The sequence below is a fragment of the Prinia subflava genome, chromosome 2 (assembly GCF_021018805.1).
Source record: "Prinia subflava isolate CZ2003 ecotype Zambia chromosome 2, Cam_Psub_1.2, whole genome shotgun sequence".
Lineage (NCBI taxonomy): Eukaryota > Metazoa > Chordata > Aves > Passeriformes > Cisticolidae > Prinia > Prinia subflava.
Window position 1 is genome coordinate 96,972,353 of NC_086248.1, and position 17,174 is coordinate 96,989,526.

Sequence of the window (17,174 nt, forward strand, 5' to 3'; positions counted from 1 at the left end):
TGGAAAAATGTAGAACAACTTCTAACTCCAATTTCATGTTCTGCACTAAACAGAAGAAATCCCCACACAACTGAAAGATTTCAAAGCAATTCTATTGATGTCATCAGACTACTGCTTAAGGGAAGTGTGGTCTTCTCAGTCTTCTGAATAGATCAATGTTACCAGCATCCATAATTATGCTGTAACCACACAGCATCCATAGCACCCATTACACCTATCCATAAAGCCAGGTTAAGTCTCTGAAAACTTTACTACAAATGGAAAGAGAATAAGGTTAAAAAAAGAAAAAAGAAATTAAAAAAACCCCCTCCACCCCTTTTGATTGCATGATTCCATTTAAACCATGTCTGTGCACAGCTACAAACAATAAAATCATATGAGTGGATTCCACTGACCTCTCAAACCCTAAACCAAAAAGCCAACAACTCCATCATATTCATGTGTATCTCAGATTAGAGCTGTGTGCTCAGTTATAACTTAATCAATCCATCTGCCTTTTAAAGAAATCCTACTTCCTTGAAAGAAGCTGCTGGATAAATGGCACGATTTCAGAAGGGAAGAAAAACTGGAAGCTGTACATCTGGCCATTAACTAGGGAAAAGTCACAGGCTGTGGAAAATCAGTAGAAACAAGGCTACCAGGGACACACAGCCATGGGCAAACTTTCATTCCTTTAAACTACAATAGCTACCTTGATACTGAATTGCAGGATACAAGTTTTTTTTCTCTTAGCATTCCTATGTATATTTTCAAAACAGCTCAAGAGTATGTAGTAATTACTAATCAACAGGGGAGGAAATATTTTAATGTAGTTAAATAAGATTAGAAAATTTCAGAAAAAATGGTTTTATCTGTAAAATAAAAATCTTGCCTTGAAGTCTTTCAGTAAATCAGAAACTGCTAGATTTGACAGTCTCTCAACTTGCACTAAAACTGAGAATCCTTTCACAGGATGCCATGAAAACCACCCCATATCAATACTAAATTCTAGCACAAGCACACCCTGCGTTTTCTTTAACACTGTCATCACAAACCAAACTAAACCTATAAGTAAATAAAGTATTTAATGATTACAATCCGCCCTAATATTCTGCTGTTGCGTTTTGCAAACTTGTCATGTTTTTTAGTACTTACGAAAGAATTCGGTCAAGTTTTGGTCCATGACGTCCCTGAAGGACAGAAGGGGGCTTGTACACCCTCATCATTCCTTACTATCTGTACAGTTCCTCTGTTCCTGGAGCTCCTGGTCTCTTTATTTATGAAGCTGTGACCATTTTGAAGTTATTTATAAACATTAACTCATTAAATTCCCAAGTGTCATATTAGATACCAATGCAGTGACTCATATTCCTGACAACGTATTTACCAGGGCTGGGAGAGAAGGTAAATTTACATGCACGAGTAGCACACACAGGCATGCCATGAACTAATCTTGTATTTTAAAATGGTCTTTGGCATTAGGTAAGTCTGAAGTTATTAACAAATACGTGTGTCAACTGAAGCTGGCTCATTATCAATCAGTGGAATTTATAAACACTGCCTGGCCCCTAATCTGACAAAATGAAAAAACAACCCACAGAACAAAATATCCCTTCAGTTTTGAGGATCAGAAATGGAAGCTGAAGTGCTTTAAAGCTTGCTATTACTATACTTAAGTGAGTGCAAATTAAGGAAAATTACAGCTAGCTTCAAGTACTCCCTGAGAAGGAAAGCATCCACCATGTGTTAAGGTTTCTTAAAAGACAAAGTTATCAATTCACCAGGAAAAATTACTTCATTACACCTTATGTGTAATCTTGGCCCCATAAAAACCTCAGTGTTTCAGATGGCACATCTGGTCCCAGCAGCCTTAGAAACTGTATCACCACACAGTAAGCAATACAAATATTCAAGTGCAAAGCTCTGCAGAAAAATAAACAAAGTAGTATTAGTACTTTTGCCCTTTTACTCAAAATGTAAGGGCATCTAAATCCTTTCTAAAATAGAGGAAAATCTCTGAACCAAAATAATATACTTCTGCTGGCGATGAACTAATTTCACTCTTCACTTCCCAATTTTCCCAAGATTCCCGAACACTGGTTATGAAAGCAAAGGAAAACATCAGATCCGTTGAAGAGCTCTCTTTATTATGCCACTCTTCACTGGTCAGTCCTTTGGCAAAATATTTCTGAAGAAATGTTTCTATTTCTGCCTAGGAAAACCCTGAGGCTCCAAGCCACATAATTTAACTTTGAAATAAGTCCTTCTCTGAGCAGAGGGTTGGACTAGACCTCCACATGGTCCCTTTTTCAACTTTAATTTTCGTGCAATCAGATTATTTTTTCCAGCTTAGAATAATTTAAAAAACATCTTCCTGCACTTATCATGGGAGTCAGTTACATACTACTAAATCCAGGCACACCTAAGAGGAGGGATATGAGAGCAGAACTCAAAGACAACTATTACCAAGGCACACTTGAAGGAAAACCCCCACCCAACAGACACAAATTCCCAAGCCACAGACTTGGCAAAGCCTTTCTCCTGATCCATCACAAACCCCATGTTCCTTCCCACGCAGTAACATTTATTCCCATTTCTTGCATTCCCTGTAGTCTTACTGCTCCCCACAGGATTCAAGTCTGCCCACACTGCCTTTACCCTTTACTGAGATTGGAAATGTTACTTGTAGATCTGTTAAAAGTAATATATACTTAAACCTTTTCTTCCCAACTATTTACTACTCTCTACATTATAGTAGTAACTCTTGTTCTTACAGTCTGAAAGCTGCAAGACAGTTACTGCAGAAGAGAAGTTCTAGCTTAGAGTTAATTGAACTTTATTATAACCATGCAGTTACAGGAGTAATGAGACTGAAGAAGCATTTGTGAAATGTTTTAACAAAATTACATGTTCTTCTTAAGCTTAATGATGCAACAGCAATAGTCTTTCCACGGACAATCTGTCTAGCAGCATGAGCAGACACTCATTCCAGTGCTCCATCCTTGTTTCAGGGAAAAACAGAACAAATCCAGAACCAGACTTCAAAGAGGGCATTGCATTAAATGGAAACAAGCAGAGCATACTGATCAAAAAAGCCAAGCCATAAGAATGCCATCGGATAGGATGTCCTTCACATACCAAAAATTTCAAGAGACTTTCAGAGCTCTTAATATAGGGCAGCACTTTTTTCTGAGGACATACCAATCTACAATGCTTCTCTCAAAAGTATTTCAGCATTATAAATTTCAGGATAATGCAGCCTTCTAAAGGAACAGACAGAAAATAAAAATACTAAAAGCCACTAATGTGGGATAGAAAAATATATCAAAAGAAAAAAGGCTTTTTAAAAGTCTGTCAAAAGAAGTGACATAAAAGACTTTTATCATGACAGCAAACTCGCACATAAACACATCAAACAGACAATTTTGTAATGAGCTTCTTGCTATTTGTTTTCAAACAAGGTAACTTTCAGATAAAGTGATTCCTGCTCAGATTTAAGAACACACAGAAGAAAAGAGACAGACAAGTATGACCAATTTTTATGTCAACCCTTTGTTCAACATATATAGCTTGTTTATCAAATGAATTATTCCTAAATTAGCAACCTGGTTCTGCTCACCTTTTCATAAACAAACTAAATGCTGAATAGCAGAATAGAAAAAAACTTGAGTGCTAATCAGACCCAACATGTTTAAACATTCTTCCAGTTGCCACAAAAAGCTATTATGTGCATTTCCACTGTCAGTCTGGACCACCTCCCATTTATTCAAGGCTCCTGTTCCTGTATCTGTCCTGCATATGACCTGAATCGTTCCCAGCATTCCTTCAGGAAGGGAACAGCTAATCTCCTGGGAGTATTTTGATGGTAAAACAATCCAGGATTGCACCACAGGCAGTGTGCTTGGGACAAACCAAGGTCTTACTGTTTTCAGTGAGCCCAGAGTGACAGCACGGTCCTACAAGACTTTGCCATGTCATACACCCATAACCCAGACACCCTACAGCACCACCCCGTATTGCCATGAAGAAAAGTGGGAATATGGCAACCACAGAGTTTGTAGAAACTGGGCACTTCATCAATACTTAATGATTATTAAAAGGAATGGGAAAAAAACCCCTGTATGTTCGAAATACTACAGGTCTGAAAAAATATCCCACAGGGATAGAAATGGAATGGAATAGCTTAGCTTGGAGGAAGCACCAACTGCTCAGGGGAACACAGACCAGTCACTGAGGGCAGCACAGATATAACCAGCACTGCTACAGTTGAAAATCAAACTGCTAAAGGCTCCATCAATTTATACACTAAAAGCAGAAAAGTTTTTTTGCTAAAGAATACAGTGTAAAGGCAAACAAGATTTCCAATAGAATGTCCTGATCTAGTACATCCACATTCAGGACAAAACCCCTGTCATTCACGATGACTCAGTTCTCTGCTTCTAAAACTTCCTTCCTCGCTTGCTGCTTTTTTCAGTGTCAAAAACTGATCACAGAACAGTCACTGGAAAATTAATTAGCCTGGCTTAAAATGACAACAGTGAAATCTCCCAAGGCTTCCTCTCTGATCTTCAACTCTTTCCTGGCACGCCAATTCCAAAGGCATTGTTTGAATGGGAGGAGAGCACGAACAGGGGATCCAGCAACAAAGTTTTTACAGAGTGGCACTAATGAAAACTGTGCACATACAAATGCTGCCCTCATGCAGGAGGAGCCATTCGAAGTCCTTGACATTAATTTTCTCCTCATTAGGAGTTATCACTTCCTTGAACTGAACAGCTGTTCACTTTTAATACCATACCTTCTCTGGATTTCCATTTCTTCTTGTGATGGACCATTTTGTACTTGAGAGGGAAGCTGTGAATTCTGTCGAGGCAATGTAGGACCTAAGAGCAAAGACAGATCATTAATTAATGGTTTGAATTCTTACCATGCACAAAAAAAGCACAAAATCAAGGAAAAAGGCCAGCCATCACACAACATTTTAAGAACTGCCCACTTCTGCTTTTTAAGCCAAACAAGCTCAACAACACAATGCAGCAAATAAAAACTGCAACCTCACGCATGTACAATGTTACCTCACAAATCTGCAGAATGAATTTATTTCAGATGGATGGAAAGGCCTCACAGAAATGCAAACCAAACTTTCTATATGATGGAATTCGACAAAAGCTTTGAAAAGCACTCCAAGTCTGAATTTTTCTTAAAACAATAAACAAGTACTCTTAGAGGAGCAGGAGAGGCTGAAAAAATTAAAACACTCACCTAAATAGAACACTGGAAAAGGGGATGAAAACAGAAAAAAGAAAAAACAAAAGAACAGGAGAAAAACCATCAGAACCGTATCACCACATTGAGAGAAGGAAAATAAAGCATGTTTCTACAGGTCACACCAAAATTTGCTCAGATTTCAGGTCATCAACTTGGCTCAAAGACCTTTTTTGCCAGGTAAGTATTGTATCTAAAGGAATGGGGCATATAACAAATGTGCAAACTGTGAATTCTGCTAAGCATAAGAGATGCAAAAGGGAAGGTCATGCAAAATCACCTTCAGCCTCTACTGATGGGAAATTCTGAACCACGCAACTTTCAAGTAATTGTCTACGTGAGATATGTATTCTAGAAACAAAAAAAGCTTTATCATTTTATTCACAAATGTATTTACAGCACAAAACTGTGTAAAAAGAAGTGAAGAATGACAAAGTGTAAAGTGGAATAGACTAGACCATGAATGCATTGCTGCTGTCAGGCAGTAATCCAGATCATTTAGACTACAGCTATGCTCAAGATTATGGAACTTATAAGAAACAAGAAATAAAATCAATGAAAACATCAAGTTTTGAAAATGTCAAAGAACAGAGCAGTAATTTCTCACTGATATGCCACCAAACTAGTTAGAGTTACAGAGTTGTAATGAGATCTTCCCCATCTCAAATATCAAAATGCAAAATTTTTTCCTATCTAAACTTGTGAAAGTCACCCAAATCCATAAAAAGACCACATGTGATACACTGATGCATTAAGGCCACGCAATTTGCTTGAGACACAGCAAACAAGTTTAAAAGCCCTACAAAAAGGTTCATTTCCTCAGAATGCCACAATATTGTGTCCACTGCGATCTTTAATCATGAAAATGATTGAAGTGCACACTATCTAAGTACCCTACAATTAGAAAAAGTAATGGAACTTAACTGTGGAGGATAAAAGCAGGCAGTGGACTACAGAGGTGGTGTCTTCCTTAGTTATTGTTTCAGCAAGCATTAGGCCCTTATAGCTAATATGCCTTCATATTGCTTGGGATGCACTATTTTTGCTTCAAGTATCACCAAGAGACATCAAGAGGCATAAAACCTGTGGTATTTTAAATGCAAAACATTTTATTGCAACGCTAAATTAATAATTAAATTAAGTAGAAACATCTGCCACATGGCTCATCTGGAAAACTTTTCCACTTTAAACCTCCTGTAAGACTCACATCCTCCTCTCCTCTCCCCGGAGTGACAGGTGGAAAGCTTCAATGCCCACGGAGCCGTGACTGCAGCCCCCAGGCAGCCGGGCTATCTGCTGCCTGCCAGGCCTTTCATGGGCTTTCAGAAGCAGACACCATGCAGCCGCAGTTAAAGGTGCAATGAACACCACCACTGCCGCTTGCCGTGCCCAGCACAACGCCTGGAGTGTGTCAGGGCTCACAGCTTGAGCTGCAACTGCAAGCAACACTGGGAGCATCAGAAGTGTGATGGAATTCCTGTCCTACTCCTCAGAATGAATGACCTAAAAATTAACAGCAAAGTACAAAAAAAAAGTGTCCATATACCAACCAGAACTATTTTGTACTGGAAATGCAGTAGAAATGAAAAGCTCAAACTTCCACCAATTTAATCTTTAGGAGTATTTAACAGGTATTTTTGAAGAAGGTATTATCATGCTGCAGTAGCTGGATGCAGGTCATCACCCTCCAACCTTTCTGCCTTAGTCCTCCTTCAGCCAACGCCTCCAGAAAGCAAACACCAAGCTTCATGTGCACTGGCTATTCCAACATGCCTAGCTATGAGAAATCCTGTTCCTGTAGCCTCTAACCTTCTTCCAGAGCACTGTCCTTCAGAAAACCACGTTATCCATCAACTCTGCACAAGACAAACATGAGCAAGCCAAGTCAGCTTTAACTTGGCCAGCCTACTCCAGTGATGGGCTTCTTTCACAGCTATGCACACAGGAGACAGAACAAAGTCACAGTTAACCTGGTGGTTCCAGTTCTTACACATTTTAGTCACAAGGAAGCAATCTGAGTATACCAAAGGCTTTCAAGAGAGGAAAGTTCAGCTCCCAAGTCATCTGTCCTGTTTTCTCATGAAATTTCCCTCTGCAGCCACCCTGCTAATGAACATTAGAAAGTTAAAGGTACATGCCAGATAGAAAAGTATCTTTTATCCTAGAGGGTTTATTACAGCAAGCCAAGACTACCGCTTCATTGCTAAAATACAACTGCCTGGGTAGCAGGACAATAAAATAAATAAAAAGGAACTAGCTAATAAAAACCTCTCTCAGGCTTTTGAACACTTCAAGATACTTCAGAAACAACAACCCCCACGAGAAATACTCAGATACTGCCTGGAAAAGAACTCTGATCCTCCTACAGAATCGCTTTATCTTCAGAAGCCAATACAAGCCAAATGAGAGATGGGGCTGAATGGTCTATTCATTCTGAGTTTTAAAGAAAACCTAACATCTCTCTTTTTCTAAAAAAGCACAGATGGTGCACTCTGCAGCACATTCTGACAGACAGAGGATATAATTTCATACTAATTTGTTCAGCAGCCATTCCAGCTTCAGTGCTTTCTGTTTTTTAGCTTATTCTCACCTTTGCATCACCCTTCCTCTACAACAGTTCAGGCAACTGCATGGTGACAGATGGACTGGAAATCTAACACATTAAAAATCCCAGGGAAAAAAGCCTGCATTGAATATTTCCATCAGCTAGATGACAGCCAGACCTGGTTCTTCATGCAGTCACACAGACAATTATGGTGGCATCAACATCAGACATCAGAACATCGACATCAGACTACTGGGGACTGCTTGAACCAAACCAAGCATCCCCAAAATTAACTTCTAAACCACAATCAGAGTTAGAGTTTATCAAACTCCTGAATTTTTCATCCCTAATTGACTGGTTACCTTGTATCTCTATTTAAACGCCAAACCAATTTCAACTGCACAACTGAAATGAAAGCATAACTGGCAAGCTGGGGAAATACATGGTTTGTCCTCCCTCAGTGCCTTTTGTTCCTCTGTGCTTCACTCTCAGTCACCTTGCCTGTTTTGCAGTGTCACACCACACCCTACCCCACTTCTCTTAATGCCAGCTGCATTGTATGCTATCAGTGTTGACACTGGCAGATACTGAAAATATCACATTCCTATTGCCCTGAAAATCCCCAAGCATCAGCTGTTCAGGATTGGCACAACAAATACCCTGCAAAGTTATACACTGAGCTACAGTGTGTGCTTGCATTTGGCTGGACAGGCTTATTTGTGAGCTGGTAACACAAGGATGGATGAAATGGGGTTTGCAGGGGACCAGTGGCAGTCAGATCATGTGAAATCTTCCTCAGAACCCCACATGCCCTAATTCAAGGAGGCAAAACACACAGAAAACCTCACACCTGTGATTACTGCATTTCAGAGTACAGCAGTAAAAGACAAGCCCTAATTTCTGAATAAATCTAGTAAAGCTGGTCAACTATCACATGTAAGAATTTTAGTTTGAAGTCAAGATCTCCATTTTCTCCCCAGAGAAACAGTTTATATAAACAACTCAGTAACAAAGAATTTCCACTCTTTCACTTCTCAGTATGTCAGTGCCAAAACGAAGCAGTGTTCCAATTATACAGTCTGATATCTGTATGTAAAGTATGACTTGTGTTTTAGAAGTCTTTTCAAAGACTGCAAGTGGATGGCAAATTTATTTATACATCTATATGATATAAACATAAGTGAACTGGCTAATTACAGTCTTTGGAAAATATTTTCTTTAAGGACAGTTTGAATACTCCTACTAAGCAAAGCTCACATCCTGGGCGAGAGTTCAAAGCTACAGCCAAAAAGATGTATTTTTGTTAGGGTATATGAGAACTTACTAAAAAAAAAAAGTGTTTTAGTAAATGGTTAAAGGTTTTCTGAATGAATGGAAAGCAGGCTTTTCAGAGATCTGTGCAGGAAGCAATAAGAACAACAACTATGGTGAAGCATCTCCCTTTCATGTGTTTCCAGCTCCTTCTCCCATTCAGAGCCTGTCCTGCTCTAGGCCATGCCAGAACAAAGTCTGGGTTGATTTGCTAACCTTTTCTGCCCCCAGCAGAACCAAAACCACGTCACTCCTCAAGCCCTGGACGAGTGTTATGGGTCTATATGCAAGACTATGATGGCCAAAAACGAGGGCATTAACTAGTGACAAAATTTTCTCTAGTACTCTGTTTGGGTGAATAACCTTCCAGGCAAGACTCCCCTTCCCTTCAAACACCTACTTCCTCACTCACAGTTACCTTCAGCTGAGTTAATTCACTCATCACTCCAAATTTGAAACTAAACGCTTTCCGCTTCAATCCACAAGCTCTTTTAACTTGATCAAGGTAATAAAAGGCAACAAGAATAACAAAACTATTCATTAAAACATACATGAATTTAAGTAGAGGTAAGCCTCCTATCAGTGCCAGCAGAAGCCCCTATCAGTGCCAGCAGTGCCTTGGAAAGCAGGCACTGATAGCCTGGGAGCCAGGCTGTGCTGGGGGACCTCAGCAGTTCCAGTTTCCCCCTGCCATCCCCTCATGCTCGGGGACACAGAGCTTCACCAGCAGGCAACTACGGCTGCTTAATGGAACTACATCACCACAAACTTAAAGGAGCAAGTAGGGAAGTTAAAAACATCAATCCCATCGACTGGGGGGTATTTATAGCTCCCCCTCCACCCTCAGCTGTGTCAAAATTTATTGAAATAGCAATGTTATAGGTGAGGACTATTGGTGTATAATACTACATGAATGAGCCTAACCAAGGTATATTTCACAACTACCTTCATGACTTTTATGAAAACACCCTGCTCCCAAAAGGCAGATTTAATCTATCTACAACTTCTACTGAAAATATTTTTAAAAACAACACTATAAACCTTTAACAGTAAAATATGCTGACATTCCTCTATGTTTATTAAACAAAACTTTATCCATAGATTAATGTACCTCTATTTCTACTTGCCATGCAATTTAGACTAGCTAGCATATTTTAATTAAATTCTTCAGGTTGTTCACCTAAAATCTAATGCTTTCACATGATACATCCCTAATTCTGAAGGACCAAAAAAAAAACACCAAAAAACCCACCAACTTAGAAACACCATGTGGGCAACCCTTAAAAGTTTGAATAACTCTGAAAACGTAGCAACCCTCCCTTCACTTCCAAACACTCTAACACTGATGATGCTTTCAATAATCTTATGTGCAATTACAATGAAGAGGAAGTACTCTGTCCAATAAACAGAGAACTTCCCATAGGGTCAACATGTTGGCACTTAGATTAGGATTACCTAATCAGTATTAGCTATTATAAACACCTAGCAATGACCTAAAAAAAAAAAAAATTAATCAATAACCACATTTAAATGGAAGGGAAAATTCTTGCTAGCAAGACCAGAGATATTATCCAACTTTTGACAATACAGTAATAAAAATACCATCATGTTACTCCTGTTCTGACAGGGAGTGCTGACATCCAGAGGCTTGCTAAGAGTACAGGTACAGTGTAATTACTTCACTGCTGTAGAATTTTTCTTCTCTCAAAACAAGTTTTAGCATGACATGAAACAAAACAGCACAAAGAAAAGCATCTGAGATTCCCCCCCACAAGCTCCACATTTACTTTTCTTATTTCAGTCTTCTGTAGTCTCTCAATATATTCCAATTAGGAAACTCCAATTTTTGTTTCAGTTTGCATTTCCAGAAGATATTAAATTATTCAGTCCATGATTTGAGTGCATTCCCCTATCAGCAAGGATTTAATTACCTGTCTCAGCTGGAAGAGAAAGGACTGCACACCAAAACACAGTTGCGAATAAAGGTTTATTTAATAACTGGACAACTTAATTCCAAGTTACTAATTCAAGAGAAATTCAAAAAACTAGAACTACAGGGGCTTTTTCCCCTCCAAGGTCAGGTGAACAAAATAACAAGACCTTGAAAACAAAAACCCCCTCTGTTTGTTCTTCTTCCTCCCCATTTTCCTATGAATTAAACTGTGATCTAAGGCAATACTAGAACAGATTCACTGAAGCCCTTCCTGACCCTGCCTTTATATCCAGAACATTCAAAAATCTTCTCAAGAACGAATATATAACTGCTACAGATTAGTACAAAAAGCATCTCAAATCTTACATCTACATAATTCCATTAGAAAGAATTAAAATAGACTTATTTACTGTTGTGACATCCTTCCTTCAGTTCTTTCGCTGCTTTCATCTTCTGCAACAAACAACTCCGAGGACTTCAGATGCAAATTCCACATCTATAAACCTCACACTTAGCTTCCTATTCTCTTAGCAAGGCTTTCCTAAGGTTGAAGACAGATGCCACACAAAGCAACACCGATTCCAGCTGAACTAGAAGGTGCTTTTTGCAGCAAAACTGAGTATGATACTCCTTTGTTCCTCCCAACACAAGCTTCCCTTACGTGACCTTATTCCTTCAAAGAAATAATCCATTGTGTCACACATCACAGAATTCTCAGCCGTCTAATTTCCCTTCATTGAAGCTTCTCTCTCATTCCAGAGCCACTTTGATTGCAACAATGAGCCCTACTTAATGCAGATATGAAAATTTTCTTTGTAATGCAATGCAAAACCTTTGCAGCAAGCCGACATCTCCAGACAAGACCAATTACTGAATATGTGAACACACTGCACACAGCCTTAGAGCCAGAAATCCTCTTCATCTGACCTCTTAAACTTGATGACACACACTTGTCATTTGATGAAGGTGTCACTTTTGACCACATCAAACAGTTAGTTAATGTAACAAATAGTAAGTCTTTCAAAATTTTCCCAAATGAGCACCAGAAAAAAGCCTAGGTTCACTTTTAATGCATTTCTGAAAGAGTGTGGGGCAGGAATCAGCAGTATTTAATTCTTTAAAATTACAGGACAAAATGCAGTCCTGTATTGTCCCTCTCTTCTGGGTTTGCAGGTTGCCTACAATCTGCCCAACTAGCCAGCAGGAAAATAGGGCTCGCTAATGCAATCATTCAAACCAGAATGGAGCTAAAACACTTTGACATTTATTTAAATGAACAGAGTTCAACCATTTGAGAAGTTAGGACATTCATTTGATCAGTCCTGTAACTCAGGGGGAGGATAAAATCCTAAATCTGCAGAGCATTTGCAGCAGTTTCACTGACAAGGCAGCCATTGCTTCTGAGTCCTTTGAGACAAACCTGCACTGTTTTTCAGCAGAAAGCTGCCACTTGCAGTAAAGCCTTTACTCTTAGCTTCAGAGATTTTCACTCTGCATTTTGAACTCATCAGAAGGACAAAAAGCCCATCCCTGTGAGCTCAGCGGTGCCTCGGCTCCAGCAGATCCACTAGAGGGAGATCCTAATTTAAACAACCTCCAATTTTGCCAGCAGCCAGCAGAACAGCTGAGGATGCCAACTAAAAGATCAATGACATTTTTCAAATGTATGCAAGAGAAGCAGACCATGATTTAATTTTATTTTAAAAAGAGTGAGAGAGCCATACCCAACAGCTGACTTGCAAACCAAAGGGATATACACAACTTAATCTTTAATATCCCTCAGAAGTCGTTTAGATTTCTGTGAACCCTTGCTTAAAATGTAAAATTCATCTACAGCCTTATGAATTTCTGAATAGTATGCTCAGCTAACATTAGAACTGCTTTCCTTTTATGAATAAAATACAACATAAAATAAGCAAGCTAATAAAAGAAATTGCCAAAATGAGAAAGCACAGCAGAAAATAAGGACACTGCAAGAATCTCATTTTAATTGGATGTAATTCTAGAATAAATGGGAAGCTATCTATGTAGGATTTCTTTATTTTATTTGAGTTGGAGGTTCTACATGCCATTTTGGATACACTAGGAAACACTGCAATTTTTTTAAACTAATAGAGACAACTTGTCATCTTCAAGTACAGATTTTTGAAGCAGTATCATCAAAATACCAACAAGGACTGCATGTGTTAGAAATTCTTAAAAGCCAAGCAGATACATCAGAAGAAACAAAACTAACCATACATAAAGTATTGATCATCACATATCAGTGTAAGTTTATTTTATGACACATACCCTCCCAACACCTTTTCAGAAAGAGTAATTTGTTCATAAAAGGGAGGCAGTTGCAATCCATCTCCTAAAAGAGCTAATATTAGAGCCTCAGAGCCAGTGACCTGTCTAAGTAAATATTCATCTACTTCACAGATGCTGGGGGGAAAAAAACCCTAACACCAAGGATTCATTTCTAGCTGCACTTTAAGAAATTATACCAACTACAGAGAAACAAAATTCACTGAACTTTGAGCAAGGAGCACAATTTGTTTGTTTCTAAACTGCAAGGCATTTATCAATCTATTTCCATTATTGAGGCAGCATGTTCAGAAAGACACTTGATCCTTTTTTATTTCTTACACTGATACACGTAAGAAAAATTAAGTAATATCTAGATCATACATTGACAAACTTCCCAGCTGATAAAACTTAGGAACACTTGTTGACAGTACTCTAACACAGAAACATGATGAACATTTATCTTTGAAAATTGTCTGGAAGTCATATGAGGCTGCGAGTGCAATTCCGTGTGCCTTATTAGGAATTCTTTTAAAAGCAGCAGTGCAAAACTGCTCATCTGCTGAAACAATGCTGATAAATGCTAAGGTTTGGGTTTATTTCATCTTGATGGAAACTAGAGCACCTATGTCTGTCTGTGACACAGGTGACAGCTAATCTTAAACCACCACAGCCCTTGGCTGACAGGAGCCAGGGAAGAACAATTATCTCCTGTGCTCACCATTAGCTTGTGATGCAGCTAATTAATGCATTTTGACTTGTGCCTGCTGCTAGCAAATCAAATGCACAAGAAGGAGAAACAATGTGACTACTGTGTAATTCAGAAAAAACTTAAAAGGTTACACCAAATCACTTTCAAACATAGTTACAAAGCTTAATTCGTGTCCATCTCAAAATTGTTGAGAACAAACCCGAGGACAACAGCACTGTAGTCAGCAACCAGGCTGTGATGAGTCATACACAGTCATGAAATTTTACAGTCACAAAATTTTAGTTTTATCCAAGTCTTTACAAACTCAAGTGGCATCTCTGTTTAATAAAGTTGCTACTGAACAATATAACAGTGCTGCAACCCACAAACACTTTGCACAAAGTAGCAAGAGAACAAGTCATTAGACAAATTACAAGCCACAAAATGCAAAAAGGACACACTGTCTAACTAAAAATAGCAATGTCATATCTACCCGTGTCATTTCAGCCTCTCTAGCAGCTCAGATTTAGTGTTATGAGGAGTTAAGCTGAATTATGAAGATACCTATATATGCATATATACACACTGAAACACATAACAAATTCTTTGAGTACAGGTAATGGGAAAGAACTTAAACCCCTCAAAGCTGTGGTAATTACTATCAATAGGGCCTCTTCATCAAGAGTACAAAGCAACACTTCACATGTTCCCAAATGTTGGTTGGGAGACAGCTGATAAACAGTCAAAATACCTGAAAAGTTTACAGCTGAGTAACCCTTAGGGAAAGCAGAACCGAGGGATTTTGAAGAGAAAACACCCAGCTGAGAGGTAGGAAACTAGGAATCTCAACTGGGTTATTTTAGCAGGCAAAGAGAAACCTCCCAACTCTAGCTACCTTTTCTATTTTGGCCTCCAATGTTGTGTAACAATGTAAGCACTGCAGATTGTATCATCCACCATCTAGACACCTTAGTTTCAAAAGGTAAGTCTTGAAGGGACTACCAGAATAAAAACTAACTTGATAAAACCACCTTTTTTTTGCTGTAGTTGAGACAGCCCTAGTATAGTTATCTACAGCCTCTCTTCTGCACAAGAGAAAGAAAACTGGCACACAAGTACTATCTCTTGTTACACGGGCAATCTTTAAAGTTTAATGAGGACAAAAGAATTCTATTTGGTTACAAGAACACAAAAGACTCTTAGTCCTTTAAAAGAAACTCCCTCTGTGTGTGTCACAGTGTTATACTGATCAATTTGCTGTAGAGCCTACCTAGAATATGTTACAGATATCAGCAGAAGACTGGAAGCCAGGAATTTTTCCACCACTCTTTTAAAGCCTATGTCACCCTGGTCTTCAAACAAAGGAAACTATCAACCTGATGTCTAAATCACATGTGCTGATGTGAATGCTAACCCTGGATTCAAGGTCTGAGCTGTATGGTCAGAACTGCCAGAGAAGACTACCTGAATTCCAAAGTTTGAAGGAAAAAAAAAATCACATTTTTATAATAAACCCGTAATCAGTGAGAAGCAAAAATACCAATGCACAATAGGAACCTGGATGTCTCTAGAAATCCTGAAAAGTGTCCTCATTACAAGGTACATGCTTCTTGGGCAGGCTTTTTTGTTTTGCTTCCTTAAAAAAAGACAAAGCCAGCAGTTTCTGTATCTTATATATAAACATGAAAATTGATTTACTTGCTAGGAATTACAATTACTGGGATGTCAGTCGAGTTGAGAAGCACTGTTAAGAAGCAGTAATTACTTAGACAAAACACCCTAATAATTAAAACACCTAGAGGCTTAAGCATGATTAGAAACAAGACTTATAGACTTTTATGCATAACCATTTGAATTTTTCTGTATTTGAACAATCTTAGGGGACAAAAGTAACGAAGAGACTCTTACCAGCTTCCTGTGAATTTAATACTTCTAAGGCATGCATCATGGCACTTGCGAAGACATTGGCATCTTCTTTGCTGCCAAAGTTCAGACCGTACACCTGCCTAGCATCACGCCACTGGTGGAAGGTCTGTGTAGCCTGATTGTACTTCAGCCCTTTTGGAATGGCACAATTTATTACCACCTATAATCGTTAAAAAAAAACAAACAAACAAAAAACTTATGTTTAAAATTGCTGTTCCATCAGAAGTTTCAGCTTTGTGTAGATTTTATTCCTCCGCCACATGGTTTAATTCACGACCCCCAATCTGTGAAACACAATGCTGAAAGCACATAACCATTTCCATTTTAATTCCAACACTGTCTGTAATCAGTGATGGAAATACACAAGGGGACTAATGAGATATTTTGTATCAACTTTTGTAGCTTAAATGTTCTCACTTCAAAAGATGCAGAGATGTTTCCTAACAGCAATGTAGCAACATCAACAGCTCTGACTTCCAGCAGCAGATTCCTTGATGTGAAATATGCATCTGAAATTCAGAAACTCTTTTTCCCATGAATTTCACTGGGTATTGTAAGGTTTCTTTTTTAACCAAGTTATCACCTTCTCCCTGTGGCTGTTGCACCCCTTGGCTTGCAGGGCTTTCAGCAGCAGTTTACTGGATTTTACCATGGATCACAGGGTATCATTTTGCAAGATTGTTATGGCTCACACAAAGGATGATAAATTCGAGCTATTAGGGCAACCATTTACTACAAGCCATCCACTAAGAGGATCCCACTGCACTTGGATAACTATATCCTCTCACCTTTTTCTGCTGAATAATAGGAGGGAAAAAACCCTCTCAGAGGGGGTTTGCTCTCACATGAATGCACAGAGGCCATTTATTACTTGGAGTAAGTGTTTAATAACAAATCACACAGGAGATTACCAGTCTAGGCTTCAGGTGTGTGGTAAATGACCAAGAACACACCAAAAGAATTCTATGAAATGCTGGGAGGGAGGGAAGCAAATATAAGAAGCTGTCCTCAAACAAAAGATCAAGTTTTTAACCCCATCCCGAGTATCATATGGCAGAGCACATTTACAGACAGACTGCTAATTTGCCATTTAATCATGATCCAGTAACTTCATCAAGGAAATTAAAATGTAATCCCTGTTACTCCCTTCTCACAATTTCTTAAAGTGGTAGATGATCAGCATTACCAAATATCAGAAGGTTTTTTGAACAAAATGATCTGGGGAAATGAGACAT

At 38.7% G+C, this 17,174-nt stretch overlaps 1 protein-coding gene across 4 annotated transcripts in view; it reads right to left on the reverse strand.

Annotated features, from left to right (window-relative positions):
* Nucleotides 1-17,174, reverse strand: part of ENAH (ENAH actin regulator) — an 89,765-nt gene that overhangs the window by 27,897 nt on the left and 44,694 nt on the right. For all 4 annotated transcript variants that reach the window (XM_063391124.1, XM_063391123.1, XM_063391122.1 and 1 more), the window contains exons 3-4: nucleotides 15,922-16,099; nucleotides 4,778-4,862 (exon numbers count right to left, since the gene is read on the reverse strand). In XM_063391124.1, coding sequence (XP_063247194.1) covers nucleotides 4,778-4,862; nucleotides 15,922-16,099 — 263 coding nt within the window. The remainder of the gene's footprint in view (nucleotides 1-4,777; nucleotides 4,863-15,921; nucleotides 16,100-17,174) is intronic.